Genomic DNA, 26,475 nt, shown 5'->3' with positions numbered 1-26,475 from the left:
GGGAAGGTCGTCCTCTTCGACCGAGCGCGCAGCTTCGGGAGGGACGCACATGGAGCGGTGAGGGAGGAAGGGGACACCCGCCTAGCCAGCCAGATCAGCCGAATCAACCCTGGCGATCAATGGGGTGACAGATGTCGCAGCCAGATCGCCCTCACATCCTAATTTTTTGTATATATATTTTTAGTTGGTCAATTAATTTCTTTCTATTTTTAGTAGAGATGGGATCTCGCTCTTGCTCTGGCTGGTTTCGAACTCCTGACCTCGAGCAATCCACCCGCCTCGGCCTCCCAGAGTGCTAGGATTACAGGTGTGAGCCACTGCGCCCGGCCAAAGACTGTTTTCTATTTCACTTTATAAGCCCATATCCTTGCACACAAAAACACTGGAGACATCTGCTGAACTGAATAAAAACACTGAGGCCCAGAGACACAAAGGGGGTTACCACCGCTGCCCAGGGCCACAGCATGTCAGTGGCAAAGCTGGGAACAGACTTAAAGACCCTGTGCACCTTTTTACCACCTCCTTTGCTCTGGTGGCTTTTTCTTTCTTTTCCTCTCACAGCTCCCCGTTTATCGTCTTCTTTTTCTCATTTGCTTAAAACTTTCCCCCCAGGTCTGCCCCTGGTAACCTACAGAGTATCAGATATCAGTTGGGGCTAAACAGCTTGGTAATCTCTAGGCTAGATCTACTCAAATCTACTTTAAAATAAAAAGGAATGTTTGCAACGTCTTACTCGTTGACTTCCAGTTCCTGGTCATCAGAAGATTCGTCTTCTCCTAGGACGTTTTCAGAATCTGGTTTCCGAATGAGAAAGAACAGGACTGTCCCCACAAGGCTAATCACTGTTAGGGCAATAAATACTGTTCTCCGGTCGCTCTCTAAAGAGAAAAAAGAAGAGACTAGATAACATTGACCAAACAATTCCAGAGTTAGTACTATGTCCAGGGTTGCTTATAATCATCAAAACACTTCCTCATTTAATTTTAACCTTTTTTTTTTTTTTTTGAGACAGTGTCTCGCTCTATTGCCATGGCTAGAGTGCCGTGGCGTTAGCCTGGCTCACAGCAGCCTCAAATTCCTGGGCTCAAGTGATCCTTCTGCCTCAGCCTCCCGAGTAGCTGGGACTACAGGCACGCACCACCATGCCCGGCTAATTTTTTCTATATATTTTTAGCTGGCCAATTAATTTATTTCAATTTTTAGTAGAGACGGGGTCTCGCTCTTGCTCAGTCTGGTCTTGAACTCCTAGCCTTGAGCGATCCTCCCGCCTCAGCTTCCCAAAGTGCTAGGATTACAGGCGTGAGCCACTGCACCGGCCTATCATGTTCTTGTAATCAAAGAAGCATACAGACAAATTAACCAAGTGTTTGGAAGTCTTCTGATGATTGACTAGCACACTTGCACAGAGCACAACCTCTCATACTCCTTGAGATGCCACCAGAAGCACAGGCATACACTATACTCCTAGCTTAATAATAATGATCCAAGGACAAGGCTAACTAAAAGCTAAAATCTGAGAGGTATTAAGGTACCAAAGCTCATCAGAACAATGTTTGAATAAAGCAATAATGGGTATCTCTGTAGAACTGCTATTATGCTCTGACAACATATCCAAATAAAAAACAAAGTAAATGAAACAAACCTGATATGTGAGTTTTCCCTTGCCAGGCAAAATATATGTATAGATTTCCAAAGAACAAGCTGGGGGAGAAAAAGGAGGAGAAGATGTTGGGACATTATTTTAATATTTATGGTTTTTAAAATATAATTATTGTCATTATTTTTTAAAAGAGAGAGACACAATTTTTTTTATTGGAGACAGAGTCTCGCTTTATTGCCCAGTCTAGATTGAGTGCTGTAGTGTCAGCCTAGCTCACAGCAACCTCAAACTCCTGGGCTCAAGTGATCCCCCTGCCTCAGCCTCCCGAGTAGCTGGGACTACAGGCATGCGCCACCATGCTCGGCTGATTTTTTCTATATATATTAGTTGGCCAATTAATTTCTTTCTATTTATATAGTAGAGACGGGTCTCGCTCTTGCTCAGGCTGGTTTTGAACTCCTGACATTCAGCAATCCGCTCGCCTCGGCCTCCCAGAGTGCTAGGATTACAGTCGTGAGCCACTGCGCCCAGCCCAGAGACACAATTTTTAAAGTATCTACCTGTCCCAGGTCATTGAAAAGTATCAGCTCCACCCTGACTCTGAAAACTTAACTGACCCAGATGGAATCAGTCACCTTCCATGTGACAGTAACCTGACTCAGAGCCTCACATCAGAGAAGATTTGATTCACACTAAAACGTGATTTATTGCAACTCTGGAAATGATTCCTTAGAAACAAGCTTATGCTGCTTTAAAAAATTCTAAAATAAAAAAAAAATCTATGACAAAAAAAATCCATGATTTAGTTATCTGCATCTAATCAGATACTTTATTTAGCATACTTTCCTAGAGAAGGAATCATTCATTTACACTCTTGTTTCCGTAATATACAACCCTTAAAACTAAACATTTGCATTTGTTAAGCCTTGTCATGACCAAGATTTTAGGTAAGATTCATTAGGGTAACTCCTCAGGACAGATTCCTGAAATCCAACAGTCAGAAACCAAATGACTGCTTTTGCTTTTTTCTTCTTTTTTTTTAACTCCCTCCATTCCCCCATGCCTGCTTTTTTTCTTAAGAAATATGTAACATGCTCTATTGTTCAGTATTGCTATAATTAGTCTAACTTTTGAATTAGTATGCTTGTTAAAAGCTATCAGGTAGTATAGTTCAGTGGGAAGGATGCCACCTTTGAAGTCCAGATAATAATGGTTTAAACTGAATAAATTACTTAACTTTTAAGTCTCCATTTTATTGATAAGATAACTCTCATGAGTTTGTAAGAGGATTATGCAAAATTAAGAACTCAACAGTTGGCTGGGTGCTGTGGCTCAAGCCTGTAATCCTAGCACTCTGGGAGGCTGAGGCGGGAGGATTGCTCAAGGTCAGAAGTTCGAAACCAGCCAGAGCAAGAGCGAGACCCCTGTCTTTACTAAAAATAGAAAGAAATTAATTGGCCAGTTAAAAATATACAGAAAAAATTATCCAGGCATAGGGGCACATGCATGTAGTCCCGGCTACTCAGGAGGCTGAGGCAGAAGAATTGCTTTGAGCCCAGGAGTTTGAGGTTGCTGTGAGCTAGGCTGATGCCACGGCACTCTAGCTGGGGCAACAGAGTGAGACTGTCAAAAAACAAAAAAACTCAATAGTCCCTGAAATATAGGAAATGCTAAATACCTCAAGGTTAATATTATTTTCTATTTACTAATCAAAAGTTCCAATGAGTTCTATAATGTAATTTATAGAATTACATTATAAGTAATTCTATAAAATTTTGAATCTGTACCACATTCAGCTAGAACTTAAGTCGTGTAACATGGAAGATCTGAATTTTCAACAAAACAAAGACCTAAAATATGGGCCACACACACACAAAATAATAATAATCAAAGGAAAGACTGAGCTTGAAAAGGAATTATTACCTAGACTGTAGGAGAGCCCAGAAAATTCCACTGTTTCTCCCAATAGTGTGCTCATCTGAATTTATTGTCAAGCAGTTTCCTTGTGCTGTCCAAAGCACTAAAATTCAAACCAAAAGTTTAACACGGAAATGAAATCACTTAATTTAACATACTAAACACATAAATGATACCCTTAGATAGACCCCAGAAGACAGAGAAGATAAAAATCAAAATGCTTACCAGCAGCTGCGATTCCAATGAAAACAGAGGCTGTGTAGAAGGACCATGGGAAAGGCTGGATAAAAACGGCAATGTACATGCTAAAATATAACAGGTCAACGCATTACAGTCAAACACTACCTGAAACAGAATGCCAATATGCCTTCTAGGAATCAGTTCTGAGGGTTCTCTTCTTTAAATTCAACCTGTAAAGGACCTCTCTGGTTTTGAAAAAGGGACAAACGCAATCTACTTTCTTCTTAATTTACCATTTTGTTTTTGTTTTTCTTTCTTAAATCACTTGTCCTGTTCTTTAATTTACCATTTTAAATTTGTAAAATTGCACATTTTATAGGTTTGCAAAGGCCCTTGCCAAATCTGAGCACATGATGGAACCGTAGGTCTAGAGCCCAGAGAAACGTTCAGTTATTTTATTTGAATCCCCATTAGTCAACTTGATAGAAAATAAGATTATTTCATGGGATGTTGTTTTCAACCCTCATGGAAAGACATTGTTTAATACTATTTTTATTAATAGTAAAATCAAAGTAGATATAAACATATTCCATTCCATTAGAGGAATATGGTATCCCTGAGCAACAAACAAGTAGAGCCAGATCCCTAAAATGCCACTTATATTTTATTCAATCCAACTCCTTGTTAAAAGTTTACCATGTGCTTGAAAGCTGTTGAAAGTATTCTAATTAAGTAAGTGAAAAAAGGTTATACTACTCACCTGTAAAATATACCACTGGCAAACATAGACAGTTGAGGTCCTACAATGGCAACCACTGACGGTGTGATCAGATTTGAAGCAGAGAACACTCCATAAATAATTGCCATGCTGCACACATAACACACAAATGGGAAAAAAAAAGAACAAAATCCTTAGGCGCTATCTCAAAAGTTCACTTTTATTTTTTTCCCCTCCCACCTCAAAAGTTCACTTTTAAATCTATTTAGAGTCTATAGATTTTGCAATAAACATTCATACTTTTTAGTCACAATTTATGTCACTAAACTGAATGCCATATTCAAGTTTTCATTTGTATAAAATATTGAAGTCCTGTGAGATGTGTCTTTGAATCATTTTACCTATGACACTACATTTTTAATGTATTGGTAAAACATAACGACAGCTAACAGGCATTGTGTCAAGTACTTCATTATACATATTTTCTCTTTTAATCCTAACAGCTCTAGGAAGAGGTATTGCTATTAACAACAATTCAGAGAAAAGAAAACTGAAATACAGTGTGGTTAAGTAACTTGCCAGAAGTCCAGCTGTGACTTTAAGCCAGGACCCCATGACTCCAGAGGCACTAGTCAACCAGTCTGTTCTACAAACTTAGCTTACAACTCCTGGCAACTGCATGACATTGGACTGCTATAAATAACAAGCACTGAGTTATAACTTGCTTAAACGAGAATTTATTTAACTCAACCTAATGGTCTCACTTAAACTTTAATCAGTTACTACTGACCATGCCCTAGTACTTATGTATATATGTACATTTTGTACAAAGTGTGACTAAAATAATTTCATGGGTCCTGGATTTGTTTACTAGCCACTATTCATAAATCTCAAGTAAATTCTTCTTTGTCTTTTATGAATCTCCCAAATATCAAATGCGTTTTTTCCTTTGTTGTTCAGAATATGCATGAAGACAAAACACTATAAAAAGTTGTGATATCAGCTGGGCGAGGTGACTCACACTTGTAATCCTAGCACTCTAGGAGGCTGAAGCCAGCGGATCGCTCAAGGTCAGGAGTTCAAAACCAGCCTGAGCAAGAGCAAGACCCCGTCTCTACTAAAAATAGAAAGAAATTAATTGGCCAACTAAAATTATATACAAAAAACTAGCCAGGCATGGTGGCACATGCCTGTAGTCCCAGCTACTTAGGAGGCTGAGGCAGGAGGATTGCTTGAGCCCAGGAGTTTGAGGTTGCTGTGAGCTAGGCTGAGGCCATGGCACTCTAGCCAGGGCAATAGAGTGAGACACTGTCTCAAAAAAAAAAAAAAAAAGTTGTGGTGTTCTTATTAATAAATTAGAAACGTGGACATTAACATCTCTTCATTCTCAAATATACAGGGCTTAAGACAGGTAACAAAAAAACAAAAGTTGTGGGGTGAGGGGTCTCATGACCCAATATCTAGCTATAGAGAAATTAAGAAACCTCTTTGTATAGATCAATTTAGCCATTCGACAATATAAAACACTTTAAAACAACATGTTGTACACAATAAATACATGCAATTTTTATTTGTCAATTAAAAAATAAATTAAAAAAAGAGAAACATGTTTGTATTTGTATGCATGTATGTATTATATTCTCAGCTCCATCACAAGACTCTAGTGACTTGTGAAATTGGGACTTAACAAAAATCTAAAGGCTTCTGAAAAAAGTATATTGTTATAAAATTATAAAAATAGGAACACAAATGTTTCAAGAATCACATAAAACATCTGTGTTCAGGATTGGGAAAATGTAACTGTGACAATACTTAAGTACTTATTTAATGCCACGCACTGTGCCAAATGCTATACATGAATTGTCTGAGCAAGGAAACTGGGCTCATGGAAGTAACTTGCCTAAGATAACAAAGCAATCAAGTTGTAAAGCCAGGATTTCAAACTCAGTGTCTAATTCCACAGGAAAACTAAACTCATTGCATTTATTCTATTATGTTCTCCCAAATAGTTTAGATACTGAGAAGAAAAAAAAGCAATCGCCATTAATTCAATCACAATATTTTATTGCTGGTGATTCTGAGGGGTTTTAAGCAACTACTATTAAATTTAAAGTAATATCAATCATACAGTACAATACCTGGTATATCCACTGCCGTGAAAATCTGTGCTATTTAAGCTCCTGATGACAGTTTGCTGTGTGGAAGATAAAACTAATCAAGGAAAATGTTTTGCAATCTCCCTCCCCCTTGGAAAGTTTGACCCCAAGTACTCAGAGAATAAAGTGAAAATTCACAATGCTTAACACTGAAAGTCTACTATAAGAAAAGAAAAAGGACAACAGAACTGAAGGCAAACCAATTACAAGACAGAGAAGAGGGGAGGGCAGCCAGCTGTAAGTATTCCCTAGGTTTTATTTCCTTAGCCATCCAAGAACTAATGAAGAACTTAATATAGACAAAAAATAAAATAACTAGGTCAATGTCCAAAACCCCAAATCGAATGGGATAAACGGTAGTTTAACACCCCATACAAGAGAAATGTCTGACACAAGAAATCAAACCTAATCATAAGAAACGAAGAACGCTAGTGGGAAAATAAAAGATTCAATTTAAGCGCGCTATTAGATATAATTAACGTTTATTATCATTTTTGGAATCATGATACGCACTTCAAAGGAGGGAGAACAGATTCCAACTCACCGCCACATTTCCACAAGTTTGAAAGGCGGTGAACATAAACATAAAGGCAACTCCTAAAATAATGATGTTGAAAAGCTTTTTAGATTCCGGGGACATTTTGGCTCAGCTCTGCCGGAGGTCAGCAACAGCCCAGGGCAGTCAGCTCTCCTCGGGGCGAACCCACTGACAATCCTGGGGAAGGAAATGAGATAGTGAGAGAAGGCAGATGCAGGAGCAAGGCAGCCGAGCTGTCAACTTCCAGTGCTTGGATCAGAATCCCGGGCTTAGGGTGAAGCTCTCCCCACCGGCACAGTTAGGACATTCCTACGATGCGATCCGAGCAGGGAAGAGCCCAACACTCGGAGACGCGCCAGGAACATAGATGCTCCAGGTTGAGGGACCCGCGAGGGGATTAAGGGGCCAAGGGCGAGCTGCAGCTGCCCGCGCGGCCCCGCCCTCCGGGCCCTGACTCACTGCAAGTCAGGCGACCAGTCACCTGATCGCTGCCGCGGCGCCGCTAGGCCCGCTGGGAAACGGAGTCCCAGGCCGCCCGGGACGCGCAGGCGCACTGCGGGGGCTCCCCACCCCCGGAGGGGGAGCAGGCCGGGGCCGCGAGCTCGGGCGAAAGGGCCTCGGGAGTGGAGCCTGGCAAAGAGCAGTCGGGAACTAGTGGAGGGGCCTAGGGACGACCTAGCAGGGTTTGAAGAGACCAAGGACACGTAGAGGGAGATGGGGGTAGGAACACCCCTCTGATAGAGGCGGGGGCTGAGGGCCGAGCAGAAAAGCTGCGTGGAGCTGAGGTATTGGCATGAAAAGAAGGCGGGGCCCAGATCGGGAGCGCCTCCTCTTCCTCCTTCCCGAGCGCTCTCCCTCTCCCTTGCAGGCGGAAAGAGCATTTCGCGGGCTTTCCAACTGCCCGTAAATTCCGCTCCCCCTCCCGCCCGCAGTGACTTCGCGCTTTTCGGCCCGCCCGCCGGGTTCTGCGCAGGCGCGTCTGGTGGGGGCGGGGCGCGCGGCAGCGACGCTACGGGGCGGGGCGCGGAGAGCCAATCAGGGGATTCATTTCCGGGTGGCGCGGGCGCCATTTTGTGAGAAGGGATATAAACGGGCGCTGGTGCCAGCCGCCCGCCCAGTTGTTGCCCAGGTGCGCCCGGCCCTGTAGTTTGCGCGGTCCCTTCGCCCGCCTGGCCTTCCCTAGCGTTACCACGCGGAAGGCTACTGCCAGAGAAGAGGCGCGGCGTCGCACCGCCCAAAGCTGAGGAAACCGGCGGCAGTTCGCGGGGCCCCGGGCCGCCACTCAGAGCCATGAGCTACGGCCGCCCCCCTCCCGATGTGGAGGGCATGACCTCCCTCAAGGTGGACAACCTGACCTACCGCACCTCGCCCGACACGCTGAGGCGCGTCTTCGAGAAGTACGGGCGTGTCGGCGACGTGTACATCCCGCGGGACCGCTACACCAAGGAGTCCCGCGGCTTCGCCTTCGTCCGCTTCCATGACAAGCGCGACGCCGAGGACGCCATGGACGCCATGGATGGGGCCGTGCTGGACGGCCGCGAGCTGCGGGTGCAGATGGCGCGCTACGGCCGCCCCCCGGATTCGCACCATAGCCGCCGGGGCCCGCCACCCCGGAGGTACGGGGGCGGCGGCTACGGACGCCGCAGCCGCAGGTAAGCGGGGCCCGGGGCCGCGGGAGGCGGGGCGGCGCGCAGGCCGGGGCTGCCTCACAAAGGTCCGCGGGGAGCACGTGGCGCGGGCGGGGCCGGGCCGCTCGCCGCACCCCCGCCTGGCCCGCCGGCCGTCCCGCGGCTTCCCTTCGCCGCTGGCGGGGGCGCGCGGGGCCGGGGCCGGGGCCGGGGCCTCCCGCCTCGCGACCGGGAAATGGCGTCGGGCGTCTGGCAGCGAGATAATGGCGGCCGGGGCGGGAGCGCGCGGGCGGGGCCGCCCCGCCGCCTCGCGCTCTCCCTGACGTGCCGCCTGTCCCTGCAGCCCTAGGCGGCGTCGCCGCAGCCGATCCCGGAGTCGCAGTCGTTCCAGGTCCCGCAGCCGGTCGCGCTACAGCCGCTCCAAGTCTCGGTCCCGCACTCGCTCTCGCTCCCGGTCGACGTCCAAGTCCAGATCCGCGCGAAGGTCCAAGTCCAAGTCCTCGTCGGTGTCCAGGTCCCGCTCGCGGTCCAGGTCCCGCTCGCGGTCCAGGAGTCCTCCCCCCGTGTCCAAGAGGGAGTCCAAGTCCAGGTCGCGATCCAAGAGCCCCCCCAAGTCTCCTGAGGAGGAAGGAGCGGTGTCCTCTTAAGAACAAGGTAACGTCTGCGGGGCCCGAGGCACATCGCCCTGATCGATACGTGAATGGGGTTTGGAGTGGATTGTGAGCCGTGCTGATATAAAAGTGACTCCTAGCGTCAGCAGCGCTGCTCTGAGGTTGCTCAGCTTTGGGAGTAGTACTGAAGAGGGGTCTGCAGGAAGGATGTGTATGAAGCTTAGATAATAATGGCTGTTTCATAAACTGTTTGAGACCTATTATTGAAAATGACTATTTCTTGCTGTTTTTATCCAACGTCTGCATTTTCCCCCTTTAAAGCTGCGGTCTCCTGTTTGATAAAAGAATATTGGCCAGTATTGCAGATTTTAACTGATTTGGCTGATCCTCCAGGGACCAGTTTCTGTGGGCGTGTATTGGAGCAGGTTTGTCTTTAAATGTTAAAGATGCACTATCCTCTTAGAGAAAAACAATCAGTTCAACTATTGTTGTGCTGACTGGGACTTCATATTCTAATGGATGTGGCAAACGAATTGCAATAAGCAGTGAACTTTTGGAACCCCAAAAGAAAGCTAACAGGTATTGCACTGGGTGGGGAAAGGATAGTGTGTCTTTAACTCTCAAATTGTTTGGTCCTATTTTTTAAAAAAGGAAAGGGCCCTAAGTAGCAGATATTAAAGCATTATTCTCAATTGCCAAATATTTCATTTTGAAAATAATTTATCTTAAATATAGGCTAATTCTGATTTCAAGTTGTTTTGTTTGGATACAGCCCTTTTTTTATTTTTTTCCTTTTTTTTTTTTCCTTCCCCTTACCTTACCATTTTTCACCTTGGTTATTTGGCCAAGAATACATAAATTCAAACTTGAATATGCTGATGGTAGTCTTTGTGAAAATTTCCTAATTGGGCCTTTAAAAAAAAAACAAACTGATAATGGCTGGTGGAACCTTACCATACCCTTCTCATTTCACCAGAGCCTTAGTAAGTACATGCCTGAAACTGAAACCTTGTGCACTTTCCTATCTTCTTCACAGCAATGGAGGGTAAACTGAACTTGTTTCTTTTCAAACCTAGATGTGTCGGCAAGCAACGTAATGGCGGACTTGGGGGAAAAGGACCACATACTCAGTCCATCAAAGAAGAGTCCTTGGAACAAGCAACTGGCTATTGAAAAGGTTATTTTGTAACATTTGTCTAACTTTTTACTTGTTTTAAGCTTTGCCTCAGGTGGCAAACTTCATTTTATGTGCCATTTTGTTGCTGTTATTCAAATTTCTTGTAATTTAGTGAGGTGAACGACTTCAGATTTCATTATTGGATTTGGATATTTGAGGTAAAATTTCATTTTTGTTACATAGTGCTGACTTTTTTTGTTTGAAATTAAACAGATTGGTAACCTAATTTGTGGCCTCCTGACTTTTAAGGAAACGTGTGCAGCCATTACACACAGCCTAAAGCTGTCAAGAGATTGACTCAACATTGCCTTCATTCCTTAAAATTAAAAATCTACAAAAGTTGGTGTAAATTTGTTTGTATATGTTATTTACCTTCAGATCTAAATGGTAATCTGAACCCAAATTTGTATAAAGACTTTTCAGGTGAAAAGACTTGATTTTTTGAGAGGATTGTTTATCAAACACAATTCTAATCTCTTCTCTTATGTATTTTTGTGCACTAGGCGCAGTTGTGTAGCAGTTGAGTAATGCTGGTTAGCTGTTAAGGTGGCGTGTTGCAGTGCAGAGTGCTTGGCTGTTTCCTGTTTTCTCCTGATTGCTCCTGTGTAAAGATGCCTTGTCGTGCAGAAACAAATGGCTGTCCAGTTTATTAAAATGCCTGACAACTGCACTTCCAGTCACCCGGGCCTTGCATATAAATAACGGAGCATACAGTGAGCACATCTAGCTGATGATAAATACACCTTTTTTCTCCCCTTCCTCCCAAAATGGTATATCTGATCATATCTACATGTATGAACTTAAAAATATGGAAAATGTCAAGGAAGCAAATGGTTTGTAACTTTGTAAGTACATATAACATGGTGTATCTTTTTGCTTATTATGAATATTCTGTACTATAACCATTGTTTCTGTAGTTTAATTAAAATGTTTTCTTGGTGTTAGCTTTTCTCAGAATATGTCTTGGTCTTTTTTCCCCCATTTATTTGAAAGACCTATGCAAATATTTTGTGAATGTCACTGACTGTATAGTATGAAAGTGAAATGTTTAGTATCTGACTTTTCCTAAGTTAAAAAGAAGTGGAGATGCCAGTTCAGCACCTAAAATCAATGCTTTAAGGTAGCACTTTCTTGAGGTTGAGTACTCCCTTCTCAACCTAATTTATGTCCTATTTTAATGACTAAAGAACAGTCCAAGTCCTTTTTCTTCATAGGTGTTTTAATTTGTTTACATAGTTATGTTACCTGCAAAGAGTGTTCTCAAGGTGACACATAATCTAAGGCCAACAGATGTGACCTTCTTCAAACACTGCATTTTCTCGAGTCTGATCCTAATAATATGTGCCAGGTTGCTAATCAGTATTGGCATTGTCCCAGAACAGCTTGTAGGTATAATTCAGAGACTGTCCTTTGCAAAGGAGATGACCAGCATTTCAACAGTATGTCTTCCTGGAAGGGCAGATTCTGCTATATCTTCCTTGTCTGCATCAAAAGACTCCAGAGGAATATGGACACATTTCATATCCCATTTGTAGAGCAAAGCTTCAAGTGACCAGTCAGCACTTAAAAAAATAAATTGTTTTTTTAAATGATGCCTTTTCTGTTTTGCTTCACATATTTTAACTTTATTAAATTACACATTGCATGGGTATAGTAAGGCTTAAGTTACCTTTTTGATAAGACTGGGAGTAAACCACTACTATTCACTTACCTTCTAACCTGGTAAGTAGACCACAATTGGACCTTGGGGTTCTTCTGCATCAAAAAGTACACTGTGGTTAAAATGTCTTCAAAATCTGAGGAGAAAGGACTTCTTAGATTTTTCTATAATGCATCTTTGGCCAAATTTACTATTGAACCAAAAAGGTTTACCTTCTGGTTCAAAGAACACATCAGATGCAAGAATAATATCTTGTGGTGGTAGAGTCAAAAGACTGCAAGATACATGACCCCACGTTAGTCCTACAACATGCACCTGTGGCAGGTTATTCATTTTGCAGCTTTGCCGACAGATTTCCAGACAATGAGGCAGTTCTGCGCTGTCTGACAGTATTACTTCCGCACCACATTTTGCAGCCAAAATTCCTGGAAGGCTCACTCCAGCTCCAATCTAAAGTTTAAAAGATGGTATTTCAAAATTAGGCTTAAAACTGCAGGGAGAATTTCACATTTCATCCTTCCATATTTTAACACAATCTTAAGGTACATTTTGGGGCTTGTCTGCAAAACATTACCTTAAGAAGCTTATATGCTTTGACTTTATGACAAGTGAATTCCTTGTGATACCTCTAATTACTGGGACAAAGGGCAATTTGACAAGTACCAGTTAAGCTCCCATTTTGATATTAAAGGGTCATATTTTGCAACTGACTTTAAGTGTATTGCTTCCAAATTCAATGTATCTAAGGCAGTTTCATTGCTCCGTACAGGGAGTCATTTGGGGATGATTTTTGGTTCTATTAGCATTACCTATATTGGCTTTTTTTGTAGCCAAAACTGACTATTGTTACGATATGGGTATTAAAGATTTTTCCAGTTGGGCCTTGAAAGTGGCAAGACACTTGGTAAACATACTAAGGAATGCCTTCATACATGTTAATACAGAACACGGGCTTTCCATCTTTCAGGTTGGGCATGGACATAGAATCTTTTCTGAATGCCTAGCAATTGTGACTACTTTGGGCCAGAAGTGTGTGCCACATCCTACCCTTCATTTCATTTACATGGCTTTGCAAAAGTTAGATAATTCTTAAGCTTTTCTGTTTAGCATTTTAGGCTTAAGCAAAGAGAATTTCTGTAAATGAGACTCAATTTACTTTTCCAAGCTTTTATTCTTGAGTCAGTAACATTTCCCAAAACAGAAGGCTATGCTATGGTAGGGTTAAGTCGACAGTCACCAATATGATGGGAGGGCCTTTGGAAGGCAATTGGATCAACTGGGCAGAGCCACCATGAATGGCATTGGTGCCCTCATAAAAAGGCCCAGGGGGTTGGGTGTGGTGGCTCACACCTGTAATCCTAATGCTTTAGGAGGAAGGAGGCAGCGGGAGGGTCACTTGAGCCCAAGAGTTGAAGGCCAGCTTGGGCAACATAACGAAACCTGATCTCTACAAAAAATAAGGAAAAATTAACTGGTTGTGGTAATTCATGTCTGTCTGTACTTCCAAATACTCCAGAGGAGGGTGGGAGAATCCCTTGAGCCCAGGAATTCAAGGCTGCAGTGAGCTGTGATTGCTCCACTACACTCCAGCCTGAGCAACAGTGAGAACCTCCATCTCTAAAATTAGACTGCTGCCAGCTCACACCTGTAATCCTAGCTTTCTCGGAGGCGGGAGGATCGCTCAAGGTCAGGAGTTCGAAATCAGCCTGAGCAAGAGTGAGATCCCATCTATACTAAAAATACAAAGAAATTAATTGGCCAACTAAAAATATACAGAAAAAATTAACCGGGTATGGTGGCACGTGCCTGTAGTCCCAGCTACTTAGGAGGCTGAGGCAGAAGGATCGCTTGAGCCCAGGAGTTTGAGGTTGCTGTGAGCTAGGCTGATGCCATAGCACTCTAGCCCAGGCAACAGAGCAAGACTGTGTCTCAAACAAAAAAAAGACTACTGCCAGTGCTATGAAAGTCAATCCAAGGAGACTCATTAGAACAGGGGCAGTGAATTGTAGAGAGCCAGAGAGTAAATATTTTATGCTTTGTGGGCAACTTTTGGTCTGTCACTTTTTTTTTTTGAGACAAGAGTCTAGATCTGTTGCCCAGGCTAGAGTGCAGTGGCATCATCATAGCCCACTGCAGTCTCAAACTCTTAGACTCAAGCAATTCTCCTTGCCTCAGCCTCCCAAGAAGCTGAGACTATAAGCATGTACCAGTATGTTCATTTTTTCTATTTTTTATAGAGATGGGGTCTCGCACTTGCTCAGGTTGGTCTTGAACTCCTGGTATCAAGCAATTCTCTTGCCTGAGGTCCCCCCCCCCAATGCTAGGATTACTCTTTTTTAGCCAGTTTAAGAGTGTAAAAAACATTTTGAAAACTCAGACTTCTGGGGAGAAGGGAGGAATGGGCATTTATTGAAACCTTAAAATCTATACCCCCATAATATGCAGAAATAAAAAATAAACATTTTGAGCTCACAGAACTTATATATAATATATAAATCCAATTCAAAAATATTTAACAAAAGCTAATGACAAGCATGTAGACTTCACAACTGAAAATAACCCAGGAATTTGGAAACTTCAGGGGCACTTGTACCTCTAAGACAGCCTTGCCCGGCAGAGATCTTCTGTGGAACCACAGGTACTGGGCCAGGACCACAGCACACGGCCATACATACATTCCATATTGGAGATGCAGGACCTGAAAAGAATTTTTTTCTATGCCGTAAGTATCTGCTGGAAGTTGGAAAATTTATTTATACAATTACCAAGTGTCAGGCATTGGCAATGAGGGTCCTGCTCTCCAGTTTACAAACTGTGGGGATATGAAACTGCAAAGCCATGTGATAACCACTCTTCACAGCATTCATTCATTCAGTAAGCATTGTCCAACACCTGAGTATCAGGGACCATTCTTAGACTGAGGATGTAGCTCTCGTGGAGCATATACCCTGGGTGTAGAGAGGCAACAAGTAAGCAAGTGCTGGACCAGAGCATGGAGCAGGGAGGGCGGTGAGGGGAGGCAGGCATCATTGTGCAGTGCAAGTGGAAGTCAGAGATAAGGCAGAGAAAAAAGTTTAGATTTTACTCTAGAGAGATACTGGAGGGTTTTAAGCACAAGCATAACTTGATATGCTAATGGGTAGTGTGGTCCTAGGAAGACATCCTAAAAGTATGAGTGGAGCTGAATCCTGAGTTAGGAAGGCGGGCAGCGTACAAAGCCTTTGGAAAGGACTGGAATCATGAGAGCATGGCACTTAGGGAGGGCAAGGTAGCATAACTCATGCCTCTGGAATAAGCCAGCAGGGGTTCAAACTTCTAGACCTACGCGCTGTGAAACCTTACACAAGTTACTTGACAGTGCTTCAGTTTCCTCAACTGTGAAATACTGTCTCAAGAGGTGATTAGGAAAAGTCAGTGCAAGCAACTCAGTGCCGGACACAAAGCAAAGTTAGCAATTAAACTGCAAAAGTACAATTCTTTCTGTCCTCTGGAGCAGAGTGCCAGGTAGGTAGAAAGGGTGAGGTGGTAGAAAAGGAGGCTGAAGAGGCAAAAGTATCAAAGATAAAGAATGTGAGATCCAGGCCGGGCGCGGTGGCTCACGCCTGTAATCCTAGCTCTTGGGAGGCCGAGGCAGGCGGATTGCTCAAGGTCAGGAGTTCAAAACCAGCCTGAGCAAGAGCGAGACCCCGTCTCTACTATAAATAGAAAGAAATTAATTGGCCAACTAATATATATAGAAAAAAAATTAGCCGGGCATGGTGGCGCATGCCTGTAGTCCCAGCTACTCGGGAGGCTGAGGCAGAAGGATTGCTCGAGCCCAGGAGTTTGAGGTTGCTGTGAGCTAGGCTGACGCCATGGCACTCACTCTAGCCTGGACAACAAAGCAAGACTCTGTCTCAAAAAAAAAAAAAAAAAAAAAAGAATGTGAGATCGAAACTAATTCAATACACTCAAATCTATTACTGCCTAAAATATTCGAGGCATTGTTCTTAAGGACACAGCAAGAAGCAAGCCAAAAATACCCAACCTGCTGGATTTTACGCAAGAGTACAACAGGGAGAAAATGAAGGATTTCCGATCAGAAGATAACAGTTGTGCAGCTGGGTGTAAAGAGGCCTCCATTCTCACAGAGAATACCTTCACTCCCTAAATTTAGGCAAAAATCCAACAGGATATTTTAACATGAAGCTGTGTAGAGGCTACCAGAAATGGATTCCATTCCAGCCTTTAAACTTCTCTCAAACTATTTCATCTTTTTTTTGAGACAGAGTCTCGATTTGTTGCCCAGGCTAGAGTGCATCAGCCTAGCTCACAGCAACCTCCAACTCCTGGGCTCAAGCCTCCTGCCTCAGCCTCCAGAGTAGCTGGGACTACAGGCATGCGCCACCATGCCTGGCTAATTTTTTTCTATATATATTAGTTGGACAATTAATTTCTTTCTATTTATAGTAGAGACGGGGTCTCGCTCAGGCTGGTTTCGAACTCCTGACCTCGAGCAATCCGCCTGCCTCGGCCTCCCAGAGAGCTAGGATTACAGGCGTGAGCCACTGCGCCCGGCTCAAACTATTTCATCTTCAGCATGGCATTACTAATACCTACCTCACAGGCTGGTGTTAAAGTCAAATTAAACACTGCAACATGAAAGTGCCTTGAAAATCCGAACCCGTGTAAGGTACAATTACTGAGAGTTTTGTGGCAACTGTGAGCTCAAAGAAAGAAGACAGTGCCAAGCCAAGAAACTTTATTTGGGCACTGAGGTGGCTGTCTCTAGTCCCAGAAGTTACACAAAAGGGAGAGAAAGATGAATTAGGAAGCCCTTCAAAAGATCAAAGGAAATATTAGGGGTCAGGGCGCCACTTTCCTGGCAGGAAAACACACGATGTGAAGATGCCCCCTATCTGGCAGGATCCCCAAATTTCTTACTGTAAGACATTTAATCTGCCCAAGGGCTTCATACCAAACCTTTTTTGCTCCGAGGGCCTCCCTAAAGCGGGGACAGAGGGGAAAGCGGGGCAGCTGACTGTCCCTCCCCACCCTCCCCACACCAGCCGGGCGGACTCCTGCCGTCAGGCGCCTCCGCACCGGGGGGAGCGGAAGGGCGCGTCCGGGCGGGTGCAGCAGCACGCACCTGGGGGACGTGGACCTCCAGCACGGCCCCCTGGGCTCCCGGGCCCGGCTCCTCCGAGAACCGAAAGCGCTGGGCGCCGGCCGCATGCCCTCGGAAGCCACGCTCGCCCGCAGGGGCGTCGGTGGGCCCCGGGCGGGCAGGGGGCCGCGGAGGGCTCCGGGCTGCCAGGCTGCTCGCGCGGCAGTTCCCAGGCCGGCTGGGGGCCGCCGCAGCCGCCCGGCGGCAAAAGGGGAAAGCCCCGCTGGGCCGGCAACGCAACCAGCAAAGAAAGCGCCAAGCACCGCAGACACACACACACACAGAAGGAAAGATCCGCGGCGGACGCAGCACGCGGCCGGAAGTGGCGGGCACGCCGGAAGCGCGTGAGCGGGGCGGGGCGGCGCGACGGCAGGCGTGACCTTCCCAACATGGCGGCGGCCCGGCGTGTGTGAGGGCGGGCCCCGGAGGCGCGCAGGCCAATAGCGGACCGCGAGAGGCGCGGGGGCGGGGAAGACGGCCGCCGCATGCCCAACCCGAGGCTCGGGAGGTGGCTGGGGAGTGAATTTTCTGGAAGGCGACTTTAAAGGCGCCAGGCCCGGGCGAAGGGCGTTTCGGTGTCGCAGCCGCCAAAGGGGGCCGGGGAGGGGGCGCGTTAGTGGCAGGAAGCGAGCGGTGCGGAGGTCGCGGCGGAACCAGCTGGTGACCCTGCACGATGAACCACAAGAGTAAGAAGCGGATCCGCGAGGCCAAACGGAGTGCGCGGCCGGAACTCAAGGACTCGCTGGACTGGACGCGGCACAACTACTACGAGAGCTTCTCGCTGAGCCCGGCGGCCGTGGCGGTGAGCGGGGCCGGGCGGGGGTCGCGGGGCCGGGCGTCGGCTCCTCCAGCAACCGCGCTGCCCGTCCGCGGCTGCCTTCGTCCCCGCTCCACGCGCCGGGCGAGGCTCACCTGCGCCCCGCGGAGCTCCGGGTCCCCGAACACGGGCGCGGATTCCGGGGCGGGCCCCCTTCCTCCCTTGCTGCAGCCGCCACCTGCCCGGGTGACCAGAGTCCACGCCTTCGGTGTCCTCAACCGGAAGGCTGACCGCCCCTGAGCCCTTTGGGCGGCGGGGCCCTAGGGGACCTGACTGTCAGCGCCCGCGAGTGGGAGATGGGAAGTCCCCTCCCCTAATAGGGTGGCTCAGGCTGCGACGTGTCCACGGGCACGCAGGGCTTTCCCTCCCGATCCTCCTCCCCGGGCGGAGCCAGAACGAGAATCTGGCTCCTTAGGTATGTCACTGCTAATTGGCCCTGGGGGGACACCCTGATCTGCCACGGACTGTTGTTGTTGTTAACTGGACAGGTCTCTTCTGATTCCCTCAGGATAACGTGGACAGGGCAGATGCTTTACAGCTGTCTGTGGAAGAATTTGTGGAGCGATATGAAAGGCCTTACAAGCCCGTGGTTTTGCTGAATGCCCAAGAGGGCTGGTCCGCGCAGGAGAAATGGACTCTGGAGCGCCTAAAAAGGAAATACCGGAACCAGAAGTTCAAGTGTGGTGAGGATAACGATGGCTACTCTGTGAAGATGAAGATGAAATACTACATCGAGTACATGGAGAGCACGCGAGATGACAGCCCCCTTTACATCTTTGACAGCAGCTATGGTGAACACCCCAAAAGAAGGAAACTTTTGGAGGACTACAAGGTGCCCAAGTTTTTTACTGATGACCTTTTCCAGTATGCAGGGGAGAAGCGCAGGCCCCCTTACAGGTAAAGTATCCTGCAGCTAAGTAGTTAAAGTCTTACCTATAAGGCATTTGTGAGCGGAGTTCAGTGACCTATTCTTTTTTTAAAACAGTGAGTGCTCCTTTCTTGGCTGCACAGTGAACTCACTTAGGGGACTTCTGATGTCTGCCTGGATCCTGATGGGAGATTCTCCGATTTAACTGGTCTGGGGTGCCCCCTGGGTGTCAGAATTTGTGAAAGTTCTCCAGGCATTTTGATTGTGCAACTAAAGTTGAACCACCGATCTATGAGGGAAGTTTCAATAGTTAAAGTCTGGCAATAAACCACATCAGCCACCTTTTTTTTGTTAGTGATCAGTTCATTGTTTTTGTGTACCAGAATTTGTATAGTCTCTGAAATAAATGTGATATGATACATAAAATTAAAAACTTCCTATTTTGTGTTGTACCTGTATGTATAATTAAATTGCACTTTACATCTCGGATGTTTCCATCCTATAGGTGGTTTGTAATGGGGCCACCACGCTCTGGAACTGGGATTCACATCGACCCTCTGGGAACCAGTGCCTGGAATGCCTTAGTTCAGGGTCACAAGCGCTGGTGCCTGTTCCCAACAAGCACTCCCAGGGAGCTCATCAAGGTGACACGGGAAGAAGGAGGGAACCAGCAGGATGAAGCTATTACCTGGTTTAACGTGATTTATCCCCGGACACAGCTTCCAACCTGGCCACCTGAATTCAAACCCCTGGAAATCTTACAAAAACCAGGAGAGACTGTCTTTGTGCCAGGTATAGATGAACTGGAAGAAAGTACATTCTTTGGTTTCAGTATTTTGTCATTTGGAGCAGAGCTATATAGAGAGTGAGTCAAAAAAATCCCATTGCATGCTACCTGGTCAATGAACTAACTGGTCCCCACCTCTGACAACAATTTGTAGCTGCGTCCTCAAGTGCTGGGGGAGCTGTTGTCCACATTGTCATGTAACTACAACTATTGATAAACTTTATGTAAAGATCCTGCTCATCTTTATTCCTACTAATTACTCAGTGTCTTTGCATGTTTCTATAAATTAGGTTTCTGATGCAGTGTAGCATTGTCTGGGTTGAGTGGGGAAATATTAATTTAGAGCTAGGAGGCAGGCAATCCTACACCAGACATTCACACTCTGTTCGCTTAAACATATGGATGTGAGGGTATTTATAGTAGGTAAATAAAAATCTCCTCCTAGAAGCTGAACAGCTTTCTGCCTTTAAAGTTTTGGTCGCAGCTTTATTTTATTTATTTATTTATTTATTTATTTTTGAGACAGAGCCTCGCTTTATTGCCCAGGCTAGAGTGAGTGCCGTGGCGTCAGCCTAGCTCACAGCAACCTCAGACTCCTGGGCTCAAAGCAATCCTGCTGCCTCAGCCTCCTGAGTAGCTGGGACTATAGGCAGCGCCACCATGCCCGGCTAATTTTTTCTATTTATAGTAGAGACGGGGTCTTGCTCTTGCTCAGGCTGGTTTTTAACTCCTGACCTCGAACAATCCACTTGCCTCGGCCTCTCAGAGTGCTAGGATTATAGGCATGAGCCACCACACCTGGCCTGGTTGAGCTTTAGATTGACAGTAATCCATGAACTTTTTCTGTAAAGGGCCAGAGAGTAAATATTCTAGGCACCATGAGCCAAACAGGCTCTGTCACGACTACTTAACTCTGCCCTTGTAGCAGGAAGGCAGCCCTGTACTATACATAAATGGATGGATATGGTTGTGCTCCAATAAAACTTTATTTGCACAATCAAGTCATTGCCAGTCCCTCGATCAGGAGGCACTTTTACTGCTCTGTATTCATGTCTTTCTGAGGCTCACTCTTAGGGATGGGCATCCCCAATTGCTGGAGTTTGTGCTACACACTGATTATGTATGGGACCAAACCCTGTTTAACTGTTTATTTGTTGCATTTCAGGAGGCTGGTGGCACGTTGTCCTCAATCTTGACACTACTATTGCCATCACCCAGAATTTTGCCAGCAGCACCAACTTCCCTGTTGTATGGCACAAGACGGTAAGAGGGAGACCAAAGTTATCAAGGAAATGGTATAGGTGAGAGCCTTTTTATTTTTCTTACCTTTACTTTGTTTCAGTTCCTACCCCTGAGATAAAATTGAAAGAGTCCACTACTGCCAATACCGTGTGCTGATTTTAGAGAGGTCTGGGAAAACCTGGGGCTGCCAAACCTCATGAGTAGAGGAGAGATGGTCCGAGGTCAGGGCTAGATCTCAGGATGTTTGCCAGCCTCGAGGTGGCAGGGTAAGACTCTGCATGTATAATCAAAGCCACTCAGTCAAAATATGGTCATAATTGGGATTGTTTCTCATTTTGTTTTGTTTCTTTGTTTCTTTTTCAAAGCTAGCACTAGCAAATGAAGCTATTTTGTTTGGGTTTTATTTTGGTTATTTTTCTTACCCAGAAGTATTACTCCCATTTGAACTTATTACCTTCAGTTCTTGTGAGTGAGGTGACTGCCCTGGAGACTTAGCTCCTCTGTTTATCCACAGAACAGATACAGCACGGGCAGCGGCAGTGCAAGCCACCCTCAGCCACCCCGTGCCACTGTGTCCCAACCCTGACCTGGAGGGACCAGCTCTCGGGGTAAGAGAGGGATTCTGGCTTGTTCAGTGCTCAGCCTCCCTGCTGAGAGGGCCAGCAAGGGTGGTGGCTTCTGTTCTCCCTGGACTCTCGGGCATCTGAGGCCCACTTACCCCGCCCTGTAGGCCGCTGCGTGCTGATTTGGTCACTCCAAGACCTTACCATACAGCAGGTCTTTTGTCAGTGGTTTCAGTGGATGCCAGGTCAGGTTCCTGAAGGGGAGGGCTGCTCTTAAGTCCACTTCAGTTTTATCTTCCAAGTGAAGGGGGACTGTCTCTGTTATTTGATACCTTGTATTTCTTTCCTAATTGTTTCTACTCTTATAGTTAGAATCTAACCAAACCCAACTCTGATTATTACATGCTGTGCTGTGGAAAGGAAAGGTTTTGTTTGTTTGCTTGTTTGTTTTTAAATCAGCTAGGCAATGGTTCAGGGGGAGCAAAACTAGGAAAAGAAAAACTTTTCTCCCAAGGGAAAAAGACTAACTTGAGGAAACGTTATCTCACACGTTGGCAGTCGGCTGGCTCATCTGTGCAGTGGTAATCATTGTGTGGAGCTAGTGCTTAGTGTTCTTTGCAGAAAAAAATGGGCAGCATAGTGGGGTTTTTGTTCTCAGGCTTAGGGTTTATGTGTCCTCATCATTATACAGTACCCATTCTGAATTGATACAGCTGGTTTTCTGGGTGTTTCTAAGGGACAGGTCTCTAACAGATACAGGTCTTTTAGAAACACTTTTGTGTGTGAGTCATCATGTATGGGTCTTGCTGCCTGCCACCTCACTAAGAACAACATTTCTTGCCTCCCAGGATCTTGAAGCAAGAGCACCCTGAGTTGGCAGTCCTAGCAGACTCGGTTGACCTTCAGGAGTCCACAGGGATCGCCTCCGACAGCTCCAGCGACTCCTCCAGCTCCTCCAGCTCCAGTTCATCGGACTCAGACTCAGAGGTGAGGCCCTGCTCGCTCTTCTTGCCCATGGGTCCTGCAGGCTCCTGTCACCCAGTCAGAACTGGCCATGGCTCTTCCTCTCCATCCAGGAAGGAGGGGCATATGTACTGCTGAGTGGCGAATTTTGCCCATTTTACAGCTTCACACGTGTATGTGAGTTGTTAAACTAACCTCGCGGTATCCAGGGGTATTTGAAGATTAAGTGAAGTAAACGGCCCAAGGTCACACAGCCAGCCAATGGCAGTGTCAGGATTCAGACTCACATCCTCTGACCTCAGAGCCAGAGCCCAGTGAAGACTTTTCTCTGTGGATGGTAAAGTACAAGCCTGGAAACTCAGTAAATCCAGTTACCTGCTTAAAGCTAGCATTAATACCGGCAAAAAGAGGGCCCTGCGCCTTTAGCAGATGGAATTTCTGTCTCTTAACTTCACATAATCTGATCTAGTCTTTTCTCAGGTGGGAGAGGGGTTTTATGATGTTCAGTGGTAGACTGACTTTCATGCATCAAGCTCTGTGTTGGTAGAGTGAAATTTCATAATGCAATGTTAGGATGCTAACTAGAAAATATTTTTATACTGAGTTTCTTGATTTCAGACAAATAACTTTTCCATTAGAGAATAATGGAGGGACACTTGGCTTGTGAGGGGAGTTGAAATTCTTAGGGAATCAGAACCATCCAAGGAGGTGGCTATTAAGACTGCATTGTGGAACTGGCATAAATGACTGCTTTGCTTCTGGGAGAAAGTGAACAATGTTTGGGCTGTCTTGTGAGGTCAGAGGTTGTTTAATGAGGAAATGGGTTGCATCCTGGCTGAATTCTTGTTTTGTCTCCCATGTCCAGTGTGAGTCTGGGTCTGAAGGTGACGGGACGATGCACCGCAGGAAGAAGAGGAGGACGTGCAGCATGGTGGGCAACGGGGACACCACCTCCCAGGACGACTGCGTGAGCAAAGAGCGCAGCTCCTCCAGGTGACCAAGCACAGCTGTTGTCTGTGTAGGAGGACATGCTGGCAGCCAGGGGCAGGACCCGGGAAGGGCGGCCCAGCGGCTCCTGCAGACACGGGGAGGGCTGACAGAAGCCAGAGAATGAGGACGCCCTTGGAACCTGAATCCATTCACTTAGCGTTTGCTCCGGTAGCTGTCTTTGCTGCCGATGCAGACAAACCTGGCTTGTTTTATGCATAAAGGCAAGAGTATGTGAATGGTGCCAAGAAAACCCTTTACATTATTTAATAAAAATTGAATCCATTTTATCTTTGAAATTTTCTTCCTTTGAGAATACCAGAACCTCCCTTATTGCTCTGCTCCCTGTGGTAGCCTGGGGGTGCGCAGTGACTCCACCAGTGTGTATTCACCGTGGTGAAGTAGAGCAGCACTGGGGGAAACTTAGAAAAGTCCCCGGCATCTTCTGAAGAAGCCCAGGTGTAGCCTCGTGCTCTTTCTCTCAGTTTGCCATTGCTGTTTTGAGTGCTTAGACCAAATCAGACAGCAAAGATCTACACGTTTTTATAAAAGCTCAATCATGTCTCCATGTTTTGTTTTTGCTTTTTGAAGCAAGATCAGATCTAAAGAAGTTAAAACTTAAAAAATCAGTAAGATAATCTTTTTGCAAGCACCTGCCCTCTTCCTGGGCATATAACAGGCTCATGATGAAGTTTGTTTATTCTCTGAATGCATCTAGGATCTTTAAATCCCCGAGGCCTTTATCGGATGTGCTAGTTGAAGTCTTAAGAGGAGAGGTTGGGGGAGAATAGTGAAATACTGAAGTTCATAGGCTTCTAAGTGTCTGAAGTCCTTGACTACTGCAGGTGGTGTTCCTGTTACATTCTTCTGTTTCTGAGTAGCTGAGTGTTTTCTTAAATGTGTTATGAAAGCCCAGGACCCACGTTCCTTTCTGTCCTCTTTTCTCTGTCCTCTGTGGTCCATCTGGAATTCCGTGGGGAAATTAGGTGTCTTACTCAAGTGAATTTATCAGACTAGAATATGCATTTCTCAACCTTAGTTGTTGTCTTCATAGCCAATTTGTAGAGTTCTCTTCTTGCCTTTTCAAGTTGTTCCATTATTATAGACCTATATCTATGCTTGATGTGTCACTGTGTAATTTATAAGAATTTTATAGAAAGCCCTGCCATTACTTCACCATGGGGGTGCTGGGGGTCCTGTTTTTAATATTGCCTTCTAGCTTTGCACCCGGCTATGCTGTCTACATGCTCATTACAGGCAGTTGTACTTTCCTTGGCAGGATTAGGGACACTTGTGGAGGCCGGGCTCACCCCTGAGCAAATAAAGAGACTGTCCCTGAGGTGGCTTCAGCATAAGCTGGTGGCAGCCGCCCAACTCAGTTCTCACGTCTTCTGCTCCCACCTTCTCCTCTGTCTTTGAATTTGGATGTTCCTTCCCTGCTCCAAGCTCCTATCTTCGGTCACATGCTGTTTTTCTGCTTACTAAGACTAGATTATCAAGAAGTTTAACAGCCTGGCCAGCTCAGTGAAACACTGGCGCTAACATGATGTTGGGTAAGAAGGTTCTGTGCTGTCTCACTGAAAACCACGCCGGTGGGCCATGAGGCCGGAGGGTCTGGTCCTTTCAACATCTCGTTGTATTTGTTACCTCGCTGGTGTCGGTAAGGAGCTCCCGTCACCCACACAGCCGGCGTGTACAAGCAGAGATGCAGAGTGGTGAGAGGACTTTGATCTGTGTGTGAACCTGTGACTCGTCAGAAGTACTGTAAGTGCCACCTTCCTGTGTGTCTCCTTCAGTCCAAAACGCATTCTGTGGCAGTGACCCAGCACCGTGACCCACTGCTCATCCTGTCTTTGGATTACTTATCTTCTCCCCACAGTCAGGGAGGCTATGAAATATCAGGGTTATTTTTGTGTGGTTTATTTGGGGGTGGGGAAGAGATGCTGGAGATTTTTTGTTTGCAGAGTGGGAAAGGCGTTTAATGTGTTCCTACCACATAACTTAAATTGTGACTAGGGCCGAGTTCTAGTAGATTGGCCCCATCCTTTCCCACCACATGATCGTAAGCGGTTCTCACTTGTGATCGGCATTCTCCGCTCGTCTGACCTGCAGGCGCTAAGTGGGGGGCTTGTGTTCCACACAGGGAGTAAATTCAGAGATGGCACTTCTAAGAAGCCTTCGGACTCTGATGATACTTCTAAGTGACTCTGGTATGAATATTTGGGGATTGACCAGCAGGTTCTATCTCTTGTCTTCTTGATTCACCTGCTTGCCTTAATCTGTCCCTGAATTCAACTAAATTTAAATAAAAAATAAGGGGGAGATTGTCAAAGGCCACACCCAGTCCAAAGCACTGTCTGGGATGGAGTGTGAGTAAAGGCACTAGTAGCCAGGTAGGGGAAGGAACTGTGTCACAGTAGTGTTCCAGAGGAGGGAACAGCAAGTGTGGACGTGTTAGAATTGTATGGTGTTATCCCTAAAATACCCCCTAGAAACAGGTCTAATCAGGGGAATCCAGGTCTTTGCCCAGTATTGAGTTGCTGAGGGACTGGCTCTGGGTTGTGTGGCTTTACTCTAGGACACTGACTCTCTATTGTGTCTCAGTTCAGTTTTCTGCATCCAACCCAAATGCCACCCCAGTTGTGTGGCTGGGCTGGTGAGAGAACTTGTGCAGCCTCCTCAGGCAGCGCCCCTCGCTCTGCCTGCCTGGGGGTGCTGCTGTCCCTCCGCCCTCGGGGCTCCCTCTGGTTCCGTGGTGGGCCCGGTATGTGTTTGGGTGTGAGTACGGTATAATCTCTTGTTAGTAATATCTGAATGGTGTCCCTCCTTCTATTTTTAAAAGACTCTTCTTGCCATCTTCAAAAAGCTGTTTCCTTTTTCCCAGTACTGCTACTGGGCAGTCACCCTTGACCTCTTT

At 46.0% G+C, this 26,475-nt stretch overlaps 4 protein-coding genes across 11 annotated transcripts in view; 2 read left to right on the top strand and 2 right to left on the bottom strand.

Moving 5' to 3' along the window:
• The window catches only part of MFSD11 (major facilitator superfamily domain containing 11), a 31,580-nt gene extending 22,993 nt beyond the window's left edge, over positions 1-8,587 (bottom strand). Inside the window, exons 1-8 of one of the 3 annotated variants that reach the window (XM_012778911.2) lie at positions 8,469-8,587; positions 7,116-7,286; positions 6,554-6,609; positions 4,458-4,565; positions 3,743-3,822; positions 3,524-3,620; positions 1,643-1,701; positions 734-878 (exon numbers count right to left, since the gene is read on the bottom strand). In XM_012778911.2, the coding sequence (XP_012634365.1) occupies positions 734-878; positions 1,643-1,701; positions 3,524-3,620; positions 3,743-3,822; positions 4,458-4,565; positions 6,554-6,609; positions 7,116-7,211 (641 nt within the window). In that variant the 5' untranslated portion in view covers positions 7,212-7,286; positions 8,469-8,587. Of the gene's footprint in view, positions 1-733; positions 879-1,642; positions 1,702-3,523; positions 3,621-3,742; positions 3,823-4,457; positions 4,566-6,553; positions 6,610-7,115; positions 7,287-7,399; positions 8,012-8,468 lie in introns of those variants that run through there. The other 2 variants (XM_012778912.3, XM_012778913.3) reach the window with 2 other exon arrangements.
• On the top strand, positions 8,180-11,482 carry SRSF2 (serine and arginine rich splicing factor 2). Of its 4 annotated transcripts, XR_001157558.3 has the most exons (5): positions 8,180-8,761; positions 9,081-9,391; positions 9,670-9,773; positions 10,425-10,525; positions 11,029-11,482. XR_001157558.3 is itself a non-coding variant. In XM_012778915.2 (3 exons), the coding sequence occupies exons 1-2, from the start codon at positions 8,400-8,402 to the stop codon at positions 9,382-9,384; spliced, it is 666 nt and encodes a 221-aa protein (XP_012634369.1). In that variant the 5' UTR covers positions 8,182-8,399; the 3' UTR covers positions 9,385-9,391; positions 10,425-11,482. The 4 variants fall into 4 exon arrangements, 1 of the variants encoding a protein (XP_012634369.1); XR_001157556.2 differs by having other exon boundaries at positions 10,425-11,482; XR_001157557.3 differs by lacking the exon at positions 9,670-9,773 and having other exon boundaries at positions 8,182-8,761.
• A 244-nt stretch (positions 11,483-11,726) lies between these two features.
• Positions 11,727-17,659, bottom strand: METTL23 (methyltransferase 23, arginine). Of its 3 annotated transcripts, XM_012778916.3 has the most exons (6): positions 17,314-17,532; positions 16,785-16,884; positions 14,779-14,883; positions 12,398-12,635; positions 12,237-12,321; positions 11,727-12,087 (listed from the first exon to the last, which is right to left on the bottom strand). In XM_012778916.3, exons 1-6 carry the CDS (start codon positions 17,397-17,399, stop codon positions 11,922-11,924), a joined length of 780 nt encoding a protein of 259 aa, XP_012634370.2. In that variant the 5' UTR covers positions 17,400-17,532; the 3' UTR covers positions 11,727-11,921. The 3 variants fall into 3 exon arrangements, with proteins under 3 accessions (XP_012634370.2, XP_075850901.1, XP_012634371.1); XM_075994786.1 differs by lacking the exon at positions 16,785-16,884 and having other exon boundaries at positions 17,314-17,659; XM_012778917.2 differs by lacking the exons at positions 16,785-16,884; positions 17,314-17,532 and having other exon boundaries at positions 14,796-14,882.
• Positions 17,660-17,814: 155 nt separating this feature from the next.
• On the top strand, positions 17,815-23,848 carry JMJD6 (jumonji domain containing 6, arginine demethylase and lysine hydroxylase). The gene is made up of 6 exons (XM_075994785.1): positions 17,815-18,133; positions 18,657-19,045; positions 19,522-19,808; positions 20,969-21,104; positions 22,457-22,595; positions 23,437-23,848. The coding sequence occupies exons 1-6, from the start codon at positions 18,005-18,007 to the stop codon at positions 23,566-23,568; spliced, it is 1,212 nt and encodes a 403-aa protein (XP_075850900.1). The 5' UTR covers positions 17,815-18,004; the 3' UTR covers positions 23,569-23,848.
• Positions 23,849-26,475: the final 2,627 nt, after the last annotated feature.

This window comes from Microcebus murinus, chromosome 18, assembly GCF_040939455.1.
Source record: "Microcebus murinus isolate Inina chromosome 18, M.murinus_Inina_mat1.0, whole genome shotgun sequence".
In the NCBI taxonomy this organism is placed as follows: Eukaryota; Metazoa; Chordata; class Mammalia; order Primates; family Cheirogaleidae; genus Microcebus; species Microcebus murinus.
Note: the sequence above shows the minus strand (reverse complement) of the source record. Positions and strands in the feature narration are given on the sequence as shown.